General features: G+C 37.7%; 2 protein-coding genes across 5 annotated transcripts; one reads left to right on the plus strand and one right to left on the minus strand.

Annotated features, from left to right (window-relative positions):
- Positions 1-82: 82 nt before the first annotated feature.
- Positions 83-10,606, plus strand: LOC140800911 (SH3 domain-containing protein 2-like). The gene is made up of 10 exons (XM_073155841.1): positions 83-243; positions 1,544-1,666; positions 1,748-1,817; positions 1,890-2,041; positions 2,986-3,087; positions 3,269-3,469; positions 3,573-3,635; positions 3,720-3,872; positions 3,991-4,065; positions 10,350-10,606. Exons 1-10 carry the CDS (start codon positions 184-186, stop codon positions 10,464-10,466), a joined length of 1,116 nt encoding a protein of 371 aa, XP_073011942.1. The 5' UTR covers positions 83-183; the 3' UTR covers positions 10,467-10,606.
- A 560-nt stretch (positions 10,607-11,166) lies between these two features.
- On the minus strand, positions 11,167-16,248 carry LOC140800912 (subtilisin-like protease SBT3.5). Of its 4 annotated transcripts, none has more exons than XR_012111326.1 (12): positions 16,085-16,247; positions 15,887-15,978; positions 15,591-15,688; positions 15,334-15,489; positions 15,132-15,243; positions 13,852-14,395; positions 13,116-13,213; positions 12,809-13,048; positions 12,602-12,716; positions 12,243-12,447; positions 11,459-12,145; positions 11,167-11,355 (listed from the first exon to the last, which is right to left on the minus strand). XR_012111326.1 is itself a non-coding variant. In XM_073155843.1 (12 exons), the coding sequence occupies exons 1-11, from the start codon at positions 16,169-16,171 to the stop codon at positions 11,577-11,579; spliced, it is 2,340 nt and encodes a 779-aa protein (XP_073011944.1). In that variant the 5' UTR covers positions 16,172-16,248; the 3' UTR covers positions 11,167-11,355; positions 11,570-11,576. The 4 variants fall into 4 exon arrangements, 3 of the variants coding, with proteins under 3 accessions (XP_073011944.1, XP_073011943.1, XP_073011945.1); XM_073155843.1 differs by having other exon boundaries at positions 11,570-12,145; positions 12,243-12,471; positions 16,085-16,248; XM_073155842.1 differs by lacking the exon at positions 11,167-11,355 and having other exon boundaries at positions 11,364-12,145; positions 12,243-12,471; positions 16,085-16,248.
- Positions 16,249-16,582: the final 334 nt, after the last annotated feature.

Here is a 16,582-nt window from a genome sequence, read left to right on the forward strand (position 1 = left end):
CTACGTTGGCCCAATTAACAAGGCCCACCTAAATCCCTCACGTGCATTAACAGGGCGTTAGTTGTACTTTTCCAAAAATATTTTGTTAATTTGAAACCCTCTTCCATCTGTCCACGAAAGTCCCCTCGATTCTCGCCTCCGAAATTTATTCGTCCGCCCATTTCGATCCGCTCCGTCTCGTGGATGGACGCCATTAGGAAGCAAGCAACCAAGCTCAGAGAGCAAGTAGCCAAGCAGCAACAGGCATTATTCCTCTCTCTCTCTCTCTCTCTCTCTCTCTCTCTCTCTCTCTACATTCTTCGATTTCGTTACCAGTTCTTATTTTGATCTCACATAGATCACGTCACTTGATTGTCTACATTGTTATTATCCCTGTTTGGGATTGCTTAAACCTTAGGTTTATTTCTACATTGGCAATCTGGATAGATTTCCTTGCTCTCTGCTGGTTGTTGGATTTGCTAGGGTTTGGGTTTTGGGGTTTAGGGCAATGCTTGCTGTGTTTATCATTTCTTTCTTGATTTTGGCGGCTTCTTGACCTTTCCATTGAGATTTGATCTGACGTTGAAGTTTTCCGACCGAGCATGGTTGATGATATGAGTGCAAGTGCAAAATTTTATCTGTCGCATGCCCAGCTGATGAGGGGTAAGCAATTAATTCTGATGCCAAGCATACTTGGGAATTAGATTTTTGTTACAGAATTGCATGTCCTCCTTGTGGGGGAAAGATAAACCTTGCGTACAACGATAACCATATTAAAGAATATATATATCATGGCATGAAATCTTAATATGAGCCTTCTGCAAATTCATAGATATTTATGCCCCATAGGTAGGGACTAGGGATGAAACCACATCCGGATACTGATCGGAAAGTGGTAAAATCATATCTGTTTTTATTTTTATTTTCTTCGAATATAGATAGATCTCTATTACCATATCCGCTAAGTACAACCATGGATATGGATCGGATATTGGATAAATCCGTATTCATTTATGAATGTAGAAGAAAGTCTTTTATATAATTTAGTTTCATAATATTTTAAACTAAATGATATGCAAATATTGATTCGGATATTAATTTTTAACTCATATCCATATTTGCATAGACCATTTGAATAGGGGTATGAATTCGGATATTACGATAAATAGGAAAATATTAACCCATATCCGGCAAAACTTGCATAGGGAATCGAATGGGTCGGATTTTATCTGACCCATTTTTGCCCCTACCCACAATGTCACCATTTATGTCAATACATGACCTAGTATAAATTCTACAATTACAAACATCCTTTAACTCTCAAAAGTTTGAAATTTCCTAGAAGTATTTGAACTGTAGCTGCATTTAATTTCATTTTAAAATTTTGGATACATAAAGGAACTTTCTAATAGATGAGTATGTTTCCTATATAGTATCTGATATGGTATAGAAATATCCATGCATCCTAGATATCTTAATTTTTGTTCTTTCTAGCAAGAACACCTTCTGGTATGTGGTTGTGGTTCCAAAGGGCAGTCTTATCATTTTTCTGATACCATGACAGGCTGTTCTCAAGCAATTTGGAGGTGGTGGATATGCTGGTTTTGATAATGGATTTCCTGATGAGGCAGATCTTAAACAGCATAAAAAACTAGAAAAGCTTTACATTTCAACACGTGCAGGAAAGGTTAGCTATCTTAGGACAGTCTATTTACAAGTTTTTCATGTATCAAAATTTTGTTTTAAACTTTTTATTTGTTTCTTTCAGCGTTTTCAAAGAGATATTGTTCGTGGCGTGGAAGGCTACATTGTTACTGGATCCAAGATAGTTGAACTCGGTATAGATAAATCTGGTGCTGCTTCTCATTGGTAACTTTGTTATCCATGTATTTAAAAGACATTTCCCTTAGGCACCAAGCTATCAGAAGAGAGCAAGAAATATGGTGGCGAAAACAGCTGCACAAGTGGCAATGTGTTGTCAAAAGCTGCACTAAACTTTGGACAAGCTCATGCCCAAATGGAGAAGGAACATGGGAATTTGTTGAAAGCCCTTGGTACCCAGGTCCGATTTTTTTTTCTCTTTTCCATGTATATAGGCATGTCTCCCCATGCTCAACTGAATGTAGTGCTGATATTTATTCTGGGAAATCTGTAACCTGTGTATTGTTCATCTTCTTTTACTTAATACATACTCCTCACTAGGCTCATATTCTTGATTCTAATTTCTACATTTATGTGCACTGTTAATGAGTTTGATACATTTTCCAACCATTCAACCAAGAGAAAGAGATTATAAGTTCAGATCTTAAGAGCAAATTAATCCATCAATAATGCTTTATATGTGTTAATATTCCTTTCTACTTACCAAAAGAGCATTTTAATGTACCAGCCACCAGGGTCCCTCAAACCCAAGATATGGGGATAGGTTCTACATAGCATTACCTTCATTATTGAAGAGGTTGTTAAGTTAATCATCTTGAGTTATTCTTACAAGGAATGTCCCATTTGACATCCTAGTATGTATATATCTAGGAGTCTCACAACTCTTGGTCTAGAAATATCTGATTTTTATTTTTTTTATTTCAACATCTCAAGTAACTTCCTGCTGTAAATTTCCTTTTGGTAGCACTTTGGAGTACAAATTACTTATGGTAGGAGAGTTTATTATGCCACGTACATATTCTCTGTAATTAAATCAATGACGTGATATTTAACTTTCTGTAAGTGTTCAGGATGTGGGGCCATTGCATTATCTGACTTTCTTTTTTGGTTCTATCCCATGCAACTTTCTGTTGTCAGTTGGAGTTTGTATTTTCCTGTTCTTTTGGTTTAGCGCATTTGACATCTATAAACTTACTATCCTCTTTGTGTTCGTTAACATCTTATTTTTGAATTTACTAATAGCTGATGGTATAAACATTGTCCTCCTTCCTTCTCCCCTTTCTATTTTTTGCTTGTAAGTTGATGAGCTGATTGGTTAATTGTTTGAAATCTGCAAGTTGCCAGGTTGCAGAGCCATTAAGAGCTATGGTAGTAGGCGCCGCATTGGAGGATGCTCGCCACCTGGCTCAAAGATATGACAAATTGCATCAAGAAGCTGAAGCTCAGGTAATAATGCATACATTACAATCATCTGCCTCTTCTGGAACTATTATATATTTCATTCAATATAGTGAAGTAACGCTTGCTCTGCTGCATGAACTTTGATATTTAAGGCATCATTGCCTGATGATAATATTCATTCAGATAATGTTAAATTCCACTTCTTGAATGGCAACACTATTTACAGGCTATTGAAGTTTCAAAGCACCAAATGAAAGTAAGGGAAATCCCTGATAATGGTGATAGTAATTTGAAGTTGGAAGCAGCTGAAGCAAAACTGCAAGAGCTGACATCAAACATGCAAGTTCTTGGTAAAGAAGCTGTAGCAGCAATGACTGCTGTTGAAGCTCAACAACAAAGATTAACTTTACACCATCTCATAACAATGGTATCATTTATTCCCCTTTTATCTGTCATATATGCCTTAATATTTCACATATTATTGATAATTATTGCCAAGACATAAACTCAGAAATTCTTTCTTAATGAAGGTTGAAAAAGAACGCACTTACCATCAGAAAGTTCTTCACATACTTAATCATCTTGAAGGAGAGGCAAGTGGTCAGAATATGATCTTAAGGATGATGAAACCACTTGGTTCTCCCTTGTTCTATCTCATTGTCAGCTTTGATTGACAGATTGTTTCAGCACGGCAGAGAATCGAAGAAACTGCAAGCCCATTCACAGAAGATCATAATTCACAACCTCCTTCATATGATGAAGTCAATGGTATATATTCTTCCGAGACAGCTGATGAATCAACCAATTCTGTAGGATACTTTTTGGGAGAGGTACTTAAATTTAGCTTTGATATGTTTGAACTTGTAATGCCATGCTGGATTAAGACCACTATGTTTGAGCTTTGCCTTATTAATCCTTACATGAGTCTTCTGTTTTTACATTCTGAAGGTCATGCATTCATATCAGGCTGAGTCAGATGTTGAACTGAACTTGTTAATTGGGGACTTCGTTGTTGTAAGAAAGGTAACAAACTAACAATGCTTCATTTGGACTCAGAAGCAGTTTATCATTTTTTCCTTTCTTTTCTCAGTTTCTCTTTATTCATCATGATAAACTTAATAATATTCAAGATGTTTCATGGGGAGTTCATGTTGTTGTGTTTGAGATTTGAAACAGATTTTTTTCCCCTGGTCATATGGTATTTTAACCAAATAGCATTGAGCCATCAGTAGAGGATAGGGATTTTGTTTTTCATTTGAAAAATTATATGCCCTTAGCTTGACTTCCCGAACATTTGCTTATTATGTTAATAATGTGAATTAATAAAGAATAAATAAGAAAAGATGAACACATGAGTTTTTACATGGAAAAATCTCAAATCAGGTAAAAAATCATGTATCCAAACTCGGATCAAAACTATTTACTAATAAAAATATATCAATTTATAATACCAACTTACAAACAATTGTCGATACTCATGACTTTATCTAAAATCGTCTTGCTCACTAGATCTCATGCTGCTTCTCGTGATCAGTTTTCATTTTCTAGTGACTCTGGAGATTGATCTAACCACCTCACTGACCTTTGAGGTGCAGTCCTCCACTATTTGGAGATCACAAGTGTGAAAGTAGAGATTTTTCTATGTTCCATCTAAAGTTGATGAAGTTCTTCCAAAGTCTATCAAAGATTGTGATAGACGACTATTAAGGTTAGGTTTTAAGTCAGCGTGTACAAACATGACCCTAGGGAATCACACCTGTTTGTTGTTAAGCATATTATAAACAAAGGTTGTTGTACTCAATTGCTTTGGATGAATCAAATGGTCAGGGATTATGTAATTGATTAAGATACAATGACTTCGTATTGTTATAGCATGAGTGCAAGAAATATCTCAAAAAATCTTGTTCAATACTCACGTACAAAGCACATTGATATACGATATCACTTTATATAAGAATTGCTTGAAAGTTTTGGAGCACATTCAAACGGCTCATCAACTCAATGATTTGTTCACAAAGCCTTTAAATGTTCAAAGATTTGAGTATCTTAGAACTTCTTTAGGAGTTTGTGCACTCGGTTGATTCTTGATGACATTTTTTTTGGCTAGGCTCATGTTTTTTCATATATATTTTATTTTGAACCTAGAGTCATATCTTTTATTTTATGATGGGCTTAACAACAAATTGGTGATTCCTTATTGTTAGACTGATATCTAGCACACACTTACACTAAAATTAATGTCAAGCCTACTCGCATTTAGGGGTGTAAACAAGCCGAGCTTGAGCGAGCAAGCTTTAGCTCAGGCTCGGTTCGAAATTAATTTCGAGCCCTACTTTGATGTTTAGGCTCAGCTTAGACTGAGCCTAAGCCGAGCCCGAGCTTTATTAGAGGATGAGGAGGAGGCGGCGAAGCAGACAGTGGTGAAGAAGTCCGACGCTAGGATCTTCTTCAGCTTCTCCCTCAAAACAACATCTACGAAGCCAATTAATCAAATCAAATACTCTAAACCCACCATCACATAAACCCAACCAAGACCAAAGAGATCAACAAGTCACGAGTCCAAATAGCAGATCCTCCACGGAACCTCGGCTCTCTTCTCCTCGTGTTTCGGTAGTGGCGGAGGCGACGGTGGGGTGGAGGGGAGACCTCCTAGGGCGTCGACGACGGGGGAGGTGAAGCTTCTCAAGCTTGTCAATGAGGGCAGTGATGAAGGGTTCGGAGTAGGGGTATAAACGAGCCGAGCCTAAGCAAGTCGGCTTCGACTCAAGTTCGAAATTAATTTCGAGCCTTAGAATTAGGCTCAGACTCGGCTCGGCTCAGCTTAACTCGAGCCGAGCCCGAGTTGGGCCAGACCGAGCCCGAGCCAAGCTCGAGCTTGAAATGAGCCTATCATCAAGCCTCATTTAAGCCGAGCCGGATTGAGCCTATCGAGCCGAGCCTGAGCGAGCCGGCTCCAGCTCAAGCTCGGGTTGATATTAATTTTGAGCTGTTTTAGCAGCTCGCGCTTGGCTCAGCTCTGACTGAGCCGAGTCGGACCCGAGCTTCAGTCGAGCTGAGCCCGAGCCGATGAAGGAGGAGGAGGCGCACTGCGGCGGAGGACAAGGCAGGGATTTATACTGAGCCTGAGCGAGCCGGCTCCAGCTCAGGCTCGGCTCGATATTAATTTCGAGCAAGTTTTAGCGGCTTGGGGTCGGCTCAGCTTTGATCGAGCCAAGCCCGAGCCGCTCGTTGAGCTTGACAGCTCTAGTTTGAAGCAGACTACTTCCTGCTTATTTTTAGGAGTTTTCTGCCAACGAGGCTCTCCTCTATTGGGATGATGTGCAGCTTGCCGATGGAGGACGAGGATGTCGGATGAGGAGGCGACGACGGCTTGTCAAAGGAAGAGGAGGATGAGGCTTGCCGACGTGGAGGAGGAGGAGGATGACAACGAGGGGGCGGCTTGAGGAGGAGGATGATGATGGCGATGACTTGAGGAGGAGGACTAGGCGGTGACGGCTTGAGGAGGACTCAAAGGCGCTAATGAGCGAGTGTAAGGAATTAGGAAATTTAGGGATAGAGATTTAGGTTGTGTGAATAGAGAATAGTGCTTGGTTTATATACCGAGCCTATACAGCTCAGGCTCGACTCGAAATTAATTTCGAGCCTCAAATTTAGGCTCAGGCTTGGCTCAGCTCATGTCGAGCCGATTTGAGCCCGAGCCGCTCATTTATTTTGACACCCCTACTTGCATTCAAATATAGCAAACTATCTATCATGCTTTTGTAAAGCGTTTGGTCAAAGCTTTTTCCTAAGTTGTCCAAGTTTTGTGCTAGTACTCATAGGAGTTTTGGTATCTTTGTAGATCCTAAACCAAGCTTAGTTACTAAATTCCTAGTATATTTGGATTAAGCGATGAATATTCGTTTATCCAATTTAGTGATTTGCAATCTTGAAAAGAATTTCAACTTACCCATTATACTTGCCACGACCCGAAATAGAAATCATGACTAGTCATGTATCCTAGTAGGCTTGAGATACACGAAGCCTTAACAATAATTATCGAACTCTATAATATATTGAAACTCAAAATTTATTAATAACTCCAATTCAAAAACTTTCCAAGACATAAAATACTTAAATTATACAATCAATTTCTTTTAAATACTACTAAAGCAATAGTCAACTTTTCAATTTTCAAAAAAAAAATCACTACTACAACTGAAGGTGTAAGGACCAAAATCCTAAGTAAAGGTAGAGTCCTGGTGCCCATTAGTTTCCTTTAATGTAACATAATCATATATATATATAGATATATATATTTTCAGAACTAGAACTAACACTGCAACAATTATCAGAGGTTCTAGTTCCATGAATAACAATCTTCCCAAATTGATTCATGATCAAACATTCATTTCTAGAAAATCTAACCTTAAATTGATTATCTCAGATTTGACTAACACTCAATAGGTTAGCTTAGACATTTTCTAATCTAGGGATACCTGAGGTGCTTATTGTCCCTCTACTAAACAACTTTAGAAGTGTTTTCCTAATTGAAAGTAATAGCACCCCCTTCATAATCTTCCAAACAAGTGAATAAAGATCTATCCCTAGATACGTGCCTAGAACTACTACTGTCTAAATACAACATGTTTGCGGTTAAAGCTTTAAGTGCAGTATGAACAACATAGCACCTAAGGTCTGATTTTATAATAGATACATAATTTTCATACCATAAATAAATGCATGTTTAGTTCTTTTCAGCAAGTTACAGTGAGGTCTAGTATGCCCTACTTTGCCTCAATGGAAATAGGTAGGAGCAAATCCTGGTCGTCGTATCTTAGTGGATGAATTGATATTATGATATACCTTCCGCTTTTAAATATATCCAGCATCCTTTTTATCCATGGTGACTTAAGAACCTTCTTCATTCCCTTGGTAACCTGCAGAAACAAATACAACTCTAGAATTTGAAGCATCGCCTGCATATCCAAGTCTAAACCTGTTCTTGCTCGTGATGAGCACTAAGAATTTCATCCCGTTTATTTTTTCCCTGCAGGAAACCCACTTCCTTTTCAAGCCATTCATGCTCTCGTTTCGAGTTATCAAGTTTCTCCTTTTAATTTCTTTTAATTTGGTGAGGAGTCTCATATTTAATTTTGTCAATTTGTAGGATTCTGGAAATAGTTTGTCGTAGGCTTGTTGAATATTCGTTTCATCTTCGAAATCTGACGTGTCAAAATTCAGTTCACTAGCACTCGAAGACTCGTCAGAACATTCAACATATGCAATTAAGATAGTAAAAGCTATAAAATTTTCTTGTTTAGTCTCAGAATCATTGTTATCGGATTCATCCGAGTCATCTTAAGTAACTTTTATAACTTTACCTTCCTCTTAAGTTGATTCAGATATTCTTGAACTATATGTCCAAATGTCGGACTGTCAAAGCATTTTACTTTATTATCTTAATCTTTAGTCTTAAGATTTGAAGCCTTGATTGTTCGATCCAAAACTAGGTGCAGTGATACCTTTTTTTTGTCACAAATTTTTCTTTTGTGTTGATTTTCAGAAATAATCTTTGGATTCTTGAGAAAATTTTGAAATTCTTTATAAACAATGCCATCATATAAGGATCAACTCATCAAACTCATCATCGTCATCCTTAATAGTCGTCAAGGCAATGCCTTTGAACTTCTTTGGTTGATGTAAAAGACTTCAAAGATTTTCAAGTTTCCAACTACCTTAAGAAAGTCAACATCCTTGCTTTTCTTGATAACAATAACTTGCATTTGAAGCCTTTTAGACAAAAATCTAAGAATTTTCTTGACAATCTTGTTCTCAATAATAATTTCACCTAGGTTAAAAGTGGAATTTACAATGTCAGTCCACTTAGCATAGAAATCATTAAATGATTCATCCTCTTCCATGAGAAGAGTCCCGAAATTGGTAACAAATCTTGGAAGCTTGGACAGTTTAACAATAGAGGTACCCTCATTGGTAGTTTTAAGGATGTCCTATGCATTCTTAGTGATTTTTCATATGCAAATTTGTTTAAAGTTTAAAATCGGTGGTAAACACACCTAAAGATGACATTCATAGCATTACTGTTCCAACCGGCATTATCATTATCTATTATCTAGAGGTTTTTCAATGTCCTTTTTGCTAATAATCATAGCAGGAAATGAACAACTATGAACTACAGAAAGTCAAACACATTCATCAACAAATTTTAGGAAAGATCACATCCTAGTTTTCCAACATGGATAATTGGATCCATTGAGTAAAGGAGGTTTTTCCATGTTTGGTGTAGTCCTCCACGATTTGGAGAATGAAAGGTGTGAAAATAGAGGTTTTTCCACGTTCCGTCTAAAGCCAATAAAGTTCTTCCAAAGTCTCTCAAAGATGATGACGTGTGCCTACTAGAGTTAGGTTTAATTGACCTTTAAATACCTTCGTCAAATAAGGCAAAATATCTCTTAAAAAGAATTCCACAAAATCTTATGTAGAGTTGAGATTCGCGACGGCATTTGGATGCCAATCAAGTCACATTAATGCACTGGCTTAAAGTTTAAATTCTCGAGTCCGTTTGAATCAAGTTCAAACTTCATTTGAATGCATGCATCAAGAAAACTCTCTATATTGCGGACACCAAAAACCTTGTGTGCTCTTCAATACGAATGCCTGCAATACCAAAAACATGGTATCTGTATTTGTGAACATTTGCAACTGCATTTCGTACACTGCTTGTGAATTTATTTTGCCACTCTTCTTTTGTAATACATCTGACCTCCAACTTGTGAATATACTCATTACAAATTACCTACACATATGAGAGATTATTTTGATCACTTTTGCCAATATACAAACCTTACATCATTGACCAAGATTGTTTAAGTAGTGAATAAAATGAAACGTTCAAAAATATAAACTTCTTTGATATGCTCATGAACAGGGTTCCTCAGAGTTTAGAACTATAAATTTGAGGAAGATGTCTTGTATCTCAAAGGATGTACTCTTGGTATGGCTGCCGCATCAAAAGGTTAAGGAAGCTTTTAAGCTTCCCTTTATCATTTGTAGGGCAAGCAAATGGGTGCCAAACAGGTCATGCTTGTTTAGTGATTGTAGCCATTGAAATATCTAATGTCTTAGTCATAATATACTGGAGAATATTAATGCTAAAAGCTTTGCCTTGTTTATTTGTTTGGTTGTCCGTATACACTTCCATCACATATGTATATCTTCTTTGCAGGTTTCATCAACTCAAATTTTGAAAGAGTTGCTGGTTGATTTTTTCTCCTCTCACGACAACTAATCTGAAGTTAATTTTACAGGTGTCGAAGGATGGTTGGGCTGAAGGTGAATGCAACGGTAAAGCTGGATGGTTTCCATTTGGATACGTTGAAAGAAGGGACCGTGTGCTAGCAAGCAAAATTGCAGAAGTTTTTTAAGAAATCTGCTGCTGCACACATAGGATAGCCTCCCAAACTTAAGCTTGTATTGAGTGTATTAACATTACATGACTTGTATTATGACTTCAATCCATGTACAGAACCATGTTTATATGCTTATCTATAGCTTTTGTTCTCAATGTTAACTGTTCTGTTGATTGATTAATTGATCATGGATGAGTTGTTCAATTTTACTCTATAGTCATGATTTTGGTTAAAGTTAAAGATCCAAATTGCATCATGCAAACAAGAATAACATGTTTGGGAGGAAATTTAGTAGATTTTCGTTTGCTTGCTAAATAAATTTTAAGCTACTTCCCCAATTATGCTACTATGGAAACGCCACTAGAGGGACCAGGGAAAAGGAAAGATTCAAAATAGTATCATAGGAGAGAAACTTGATTAAAAAATGTCAGTAGTTATGTGAAATGCCATCACTTCTCGTGAAAAAATTCAAAGAAATAATAAGATATCCGTCTCCCATGAAAGGACCACCTGCCCATGAAAGGAACAACCATCTCAACTGCATACTTTTGTTATTTGCGCAATATATATATATATATACATAGAGAGAGAGAGAGAGAGAGAGAGAGAGAGAGAGAGAGAGAGCAGAAAGGAGCTTTTGCAATTTAATTGTATTTAGTTCTTTAATTTAGCCTATAAAACTAAGTGTATATATAGCTGATAAATATTTTACATATGCAGTATACACTAGAGTTTATTATTACAAATTAAAAAATAAATTCAATTAAATTACAAAAGCCCCGGATAGATATCCAAATTCTCTATGTTGCATGGGATGTTTGATGTGTCAGAACATCAAGATTTCAAAGAAGGTTCTTCCATGCCAAGGTACAAGCATATATCATTGCCATCACTTTGTGAACACCTAGCATATGTGACAAGTTCTTAATTAAGAGAGCAAAGTTATAGATTGTCTCTAGATTTTAAAAAGATTATGAAAAAGGTACAACAAAGAAGCGTTCCATTACTTTCTCAGAGCACTTGCAAGATAACTTTCTCCTCAAATGTGCAGAGGGCAATAGTTATAGAGACACAGTATCTGTGCCAAAAATGAAAACAACAAAGAGGTAGAATCTCACATTTCCATCATGCATCGGTATAGAAGTCATTGATGACTGTGCGAACAACCATTGGAATCCTCACCGAATATTTATTGTTTTTCCAAGTCAAACTTCCAAAAGTATATCTGCCTTGCACTTTTAATTTAGAGCGAAATGTCACCTTGAATTCTAACTTCTGTACAGTTGCGTTGAATTGTAAGACTGAGGGTTTTACGAGCACACTAACTCCAGGAGGATCTTCAACACAAGCAGTGTACACTGATGTGGTTGGACCTACATTTGTAACTGTTCTTGATACTGTCAGTGTCTTTCTTAGATCAGGAATTGATATAGATGGGAGGTTCAGGTCTTTTTGTGACTTGGGTGTCCTTTCGCAGACCATAGTATGCTGTGTCATTGAGCTGATAGCAGAGTTATTGTATCCCATCGAGCAAAGGAAATGCATGTAATCTGATACACCCATGTCATATATAAGACCAGGATCTACAGCCTTGTTTGGATCAACATGACCACCGCCATGATCGAATGCATTTGCTTGCTTGTAGGGAGCCCCCTCAGCTACCATGTCAAAGCCATATCCATCTTTTACATAGGCTGTAGATAAGTAGATATTATGAAATCAACACCAAAAGAAATCAAGGATGTTGTCAAATCAATAGAAATTTGCGGAGTAAATCTCGGAGAATCTTACCTGTAGTGATCAATGCAGATTTAATTGCAGCAGGGCTCCATTTAGGATGGACTGATTTGAGAAGGGCCGCAATAGCTGACACGTGTGGACATGACATCGAGGTTCCAGAATCAATCTTGAAATTAACAGGCCCGATACTGTATGATAAGGCAGAAGCTGGTGACCAGGAGGCCAAAATGTTCACACCAGGTGCAGCAATGTCTGGCTGTAGAAAATTAGGAAGAGAGGCCTGATTGAAGAAGCGAGCTTCTTGGAATACAACGGAGAGAAGTATAATTCTTTCATAACAAAAGATAACATGCTATTTGGTTTGTCTGAATGAAATGAACCTATTAACAAACATTAATAAGGAGTATCACCTTCAAAACAAAGGGAGACAAAGAACTGGGACCTCGAGATGAGAAGTATGCTACTTCAGGGGCAATGAGTTTGCCAACAACTGTCTTCATGGAGCTGAATTTAACAACTGGATTTCTGTATGAAAAAAAAGGTTAGCGGAGAGCTCTTCAATTGCTAACATGAAGTTGGTAACTAGATACTAAGAATGATAGGACTTTGCGAGATACCTTGTGTTACCAATGTAAGTCAGAATAGAAGTTCCAATTTCAAAGTCTACTTGGATGCATGGAATGTCAAATGAGAATGCCATGTCTTTTGTCAAGAACTGTGCAAAGATAATACCAACACCATGAGATCTACTAACAGTTTCTGCTGCAACTGCAGCGGATCTTTGGTTCCTTGTTTGGAAACAGAGTACCACGTTTCCTTTGGCTAAAGTAGCATTAAGAGATCCTGCAGTGCAACTTCTGTAAAGACGTCAAACTTAAATATAATAAATCATCATTGCCACCAAAATATAACAATAGAGGATACCTTGCATCACTAGCCTCTGCATCATTAGAGGCAATATCTTCGGCAAAAACAATCTGAAAAGTCCTATGCGGATGCTTTCCAACATACAGAGATTGACCCTGATTTTTAGCTAGAGTGATGAGAAAACTATGCACAATGAATGATGTAAGAGAGAATTGCAGGTTTATTAATAAATAAAGCTTTAACTATGTAAGCCACAGTCAAAAAGAAGATTTATGATTCCTTTCAAAGGAAGTTATCTCAGCGCATTCTAAGTTTGCCTGTTATAGCATACTTTGTGCAGTATGATAGTCATTCTAACTAGCACGCGGTTAGAGCTTCCCCTTGAATTTTCTTTTCTGGTTTCCACAAGAGGGTATAACTATGTGATGATACTTTCGCACTTTCGCACACAGAACAACATGTATTGCTACTTTACTTTTGAAGTACCTTGTTCATGTGGCCAAAAGGTGACTTTACATCATCATACAGAAATCAAATGAACAACATTTTTGAGGCATTCTCGATAGAACAATGTAACAAATGATGTTAATATTGACATTTCAAACTGAATCAAAGTAGATAAATTGAAAAGAAAAAAGAAAAGAAGAAACTTTGTGTAATACCTAGTAATGCATGCTATGGATTTGAATCATTTGATCATTCAAAGGTGGTAAGATGCTGTGGACAGTAAAACAATATTTCGTTGATACTTTTAAACAGGTATCACGCTACGTGTAAGAGGATGAGATTTTACCGCAAAAGTATTGTTGTTGCCAAGGGTGATTGTCGTAAGAAAAGTCCGGTCAATTGTGCTTGCTCCAACAGTTATAACCCAAGGAGCTGTATTTATCACCGTCTGCGAGTAAGGACCAGAATTCCCTCCAGAACAGACCACAGTGATACCTCTAGCTGCAACATGAAAGGAACCAATAGCCAAAACATCCTCAACATAAGCAGGAAGAGGAGGCGCTTGGCCCAAGGACACTGAGAGAACATCAACTCCATCATGTATTGCATCATCAAAAGCAGCAAGAATGTCTGCAGAGCTGCAATCACCGGTAGCCCAACATACTTTGTAAATGGCTAATCTAGCCCTGGATGCTCCTCCTCTTGCTAAGCCATGTGCAAGTCCAAGAAAACTCGCATTAGCTACTGAAACACCGGCAGCAGTGGACGATGTGTGTGTACCATGTCCTACTGCATCACGGGCAGATAGGAACTCAAACATGTCACTTGTATTCAATTTTCCATATTCAGCTTCATATCCTTTAATGTACCAGCGTGCACCGATTATTTTCCTGCAGAAAGAACCCTACCATGAAACTTAGAGTCACTACCTTGGCATCTGTAAGTTTTTAGTTATGCAAGTTTCACTGCTAGTTCTAAACAACAGTCCTTGGAAAAAGGATTATCCACTGAATCTGAACGTACAAACTTCTGTAAAAGATATGGAACATTTCTATGAATGAGTCCTTACTTTATGCACTCAAGGTCATAGGAAGAGTAGCTTGCACTTGTTACTGTAATGGAGATGGTGAAAAAGTGATATTCTCAGTTAGGAAAGATATTGCTGCAAGTATGGTTGCAGTATGAGATAATTCAAATACTTCATGGAAAAATAACAAAAAGAAATATTTCATTCTTCATAAGCATTCTATACAAATGGATAAATTCATTTCGTTGTGTCAGAATCTAAAAGACGGGTTAGGGTTACATTCAAACAGGATTCAGTCTCTGAGTAGCTAAAATAGGAAAATATTTTACATGCAAACCTAGAGATCTATCTTAAGGATAATAAATTCAGAAAGCTTAGAATCAACATGCTTTGCAACACAATAACAAAATATAAGATCCCATAGATCTACTATTCTGGCAGATCAGATTTTTTTTTTCGTTTTGGCAAAGTCTAGTTGCATGCTCGGGCATTGAGGAAAGGAACTCTTTTTCTATCCCACAATTCACCGGCATGATCTACAAATTTCAACAAGTGAACATAATTGTAAAAACAACTACAGGGAAAAGGAGAACACTAACCTATTGCAATTCGAAACGTTAAACTTCTCTCCTTCAACACATTTTCCTTTCCAACGAGATGGAAAATCTCCCATATCATCATCTCTAAAGCTCTCGGATTCAGGCCATATGCCTACAAATAATACGATGTACCAATCTTCAAGCAAATATTCACCTCTACCAAACTTACAACTCAATGGAGCATAATACAGTGAGAACTTACCGGTGTCCAACACTCCGATGATCGACTCATCACCTGATCTACTCACCGAAAGTAGCCCGTTCCAAGGCTCCGTATTCAAATGCAAAAAGTTCCAACTCCTAGTAGTGTGCAAGTCAAGAATCCGATTTGGAATAACTCGAACAACTCCCGGCCAGTCTGCATTTCGTAATTCATCAATAATTATCAATTATAAAAATACAAAAAGATAACCTTTGATGCCACCATCCAAGATTGGTTAAAAGAGTTCAAGGACACACTGGCAAGATGAGCAGCCTGCGATTTTGTCAGCGTGGCCGCAAACCCCGAGAACCCATGCTTGTAGCTATACAAAATTGATGATTTAGCCTCTTCTTCGCTACAACCAACAATAATTTCAAGACCCAAATGCAATTAGTATAACTGAATGCCAATATATTTCTTAATATAAAAGACACCATTTACGTTTAAAATCACAAACAAAACCCTAGAACTAGACCACCACAGGCCCTAATCTCAACAAATACTACTCCAAATGCTTCAAATCAAAGAGGAAGAGAGGGGAAGTTTAAGAGACCTCCCAAGAAGAGTTGTGAGCATCCCGTGATGCAGTTCTTGTACCAACTCTGTCTCCAAATGTGTTTTCTCCCCCATGTATACAATGTAGACCTACCAAGAAGCCAAGAACAGAAGACCAAATCTCACTAAATCATTGAGAGGAAGCAATTGTAGTCATTAAAAAGGAAAACAGAAGGTGGAGATGAGTTAAACTCACATTGCTACCATTCGAGAGCCCAAAGAGCAGCAACTGTAGCAGAGCTAGGAACTGAACAGTAGGATTCGAAGCAGAAAGTTTAGCCATTCCTGGAGAAAAGAGTGGTGTAGTGTAGAGAGAGAGAGTGAGAGAGGTAAAAATAAATGGATAGGCAAAAGTTAGAAGACTCGAGTGGAGTAGTTGATTTTATGAGAGCAAGATTTGTTGGGTGTGTTTGCCTGTCACAGTGACTCCAAGTGGCTTGATCTCTTTTCCAGGAGACAGTCGGTCCCATCAGAAATGGAGCAGATCGTATGCACAAATGGCTGTATGAAAATTTCACTAATTCTTTGTTGGTCAACCTGTAATTGGCTGTCGGACTTGTTCTAGTCCACCATCGAAGCAGAAGCCACAGCTCTAAAGGAAGGGCTTACGATGATGATCCAGACGTAGGGCCACACTCACGTACCAACCAACTCTAGTAGAGTTGGTAGGTATCTTGCTCATGACCAAGGAGGT

This window comes from Typha latifolia, chromosome 14 (genome assembly GCF_019914945.1).
Source record: "Typha latifolia isolate L0001 chromosome 14, TyphaL0001v2, whole genome shotgun sequence".
In the NCBI taxonomy this organism is placed as follows: domain Eukaryota; kingdom Viridiplantae; phylum Streptophyta; class Magnoliopsida; order Poales; family Typhaceae; genus Typha; species Typha latifolia.

What these genes read in the sequence shown, in the direction of transcription:
- LOC140800911 (XM_073155841.1), top strand. Translation starts at nt 184, where the DNA reads ATGGACGCCATTAGGAAGCAAGCAACCAAGCTCAGAGAGCAAGTAGCC. An exon ending in ATCCAAGATAGTTGAACTCG is followed by an intron (nt 1,818 to 1,889) that starts GTATAGATAAAT and finishes CATTTCCCTTAG; the next exon opens with GCACCAAGCTATCAGAAGAG. An exon ending in ACTTCGTTGTTGTAAGAAAG is followed by an intron (nt 4,066 to 10,349) that starts GTAACAAACTAA and finishes TTAATTTTACAG; the next exon opens with GTGTCGAAGGATGGTTGGGC.
- LOC140800912 (XM_073155843.1), bottom strand. Translation starts at nt 16,171, where the DNA reads ATGGCTAAACTTTCTGCTTCGAATCCTACTGTTCAGTTCCTAGCTCTG. An exon ending in ACTTACATTGGTAACACAAG is followed by an intron (nt 12,717 to 12,808) that starts GTATCTCGCAAA and finishes TTTTTCATACAG; the next exon opens with AAATCCAGTTGTTAAATTCA. An exon ending in ATCTGCATTGATCACTACAG is followed by an intron (nt 12,146 to 12,242) that starts GTAAGATTCTCC and finishes ACTTATCTACAG; the next exon opens with CCTATGTAAAAGATGGATAT.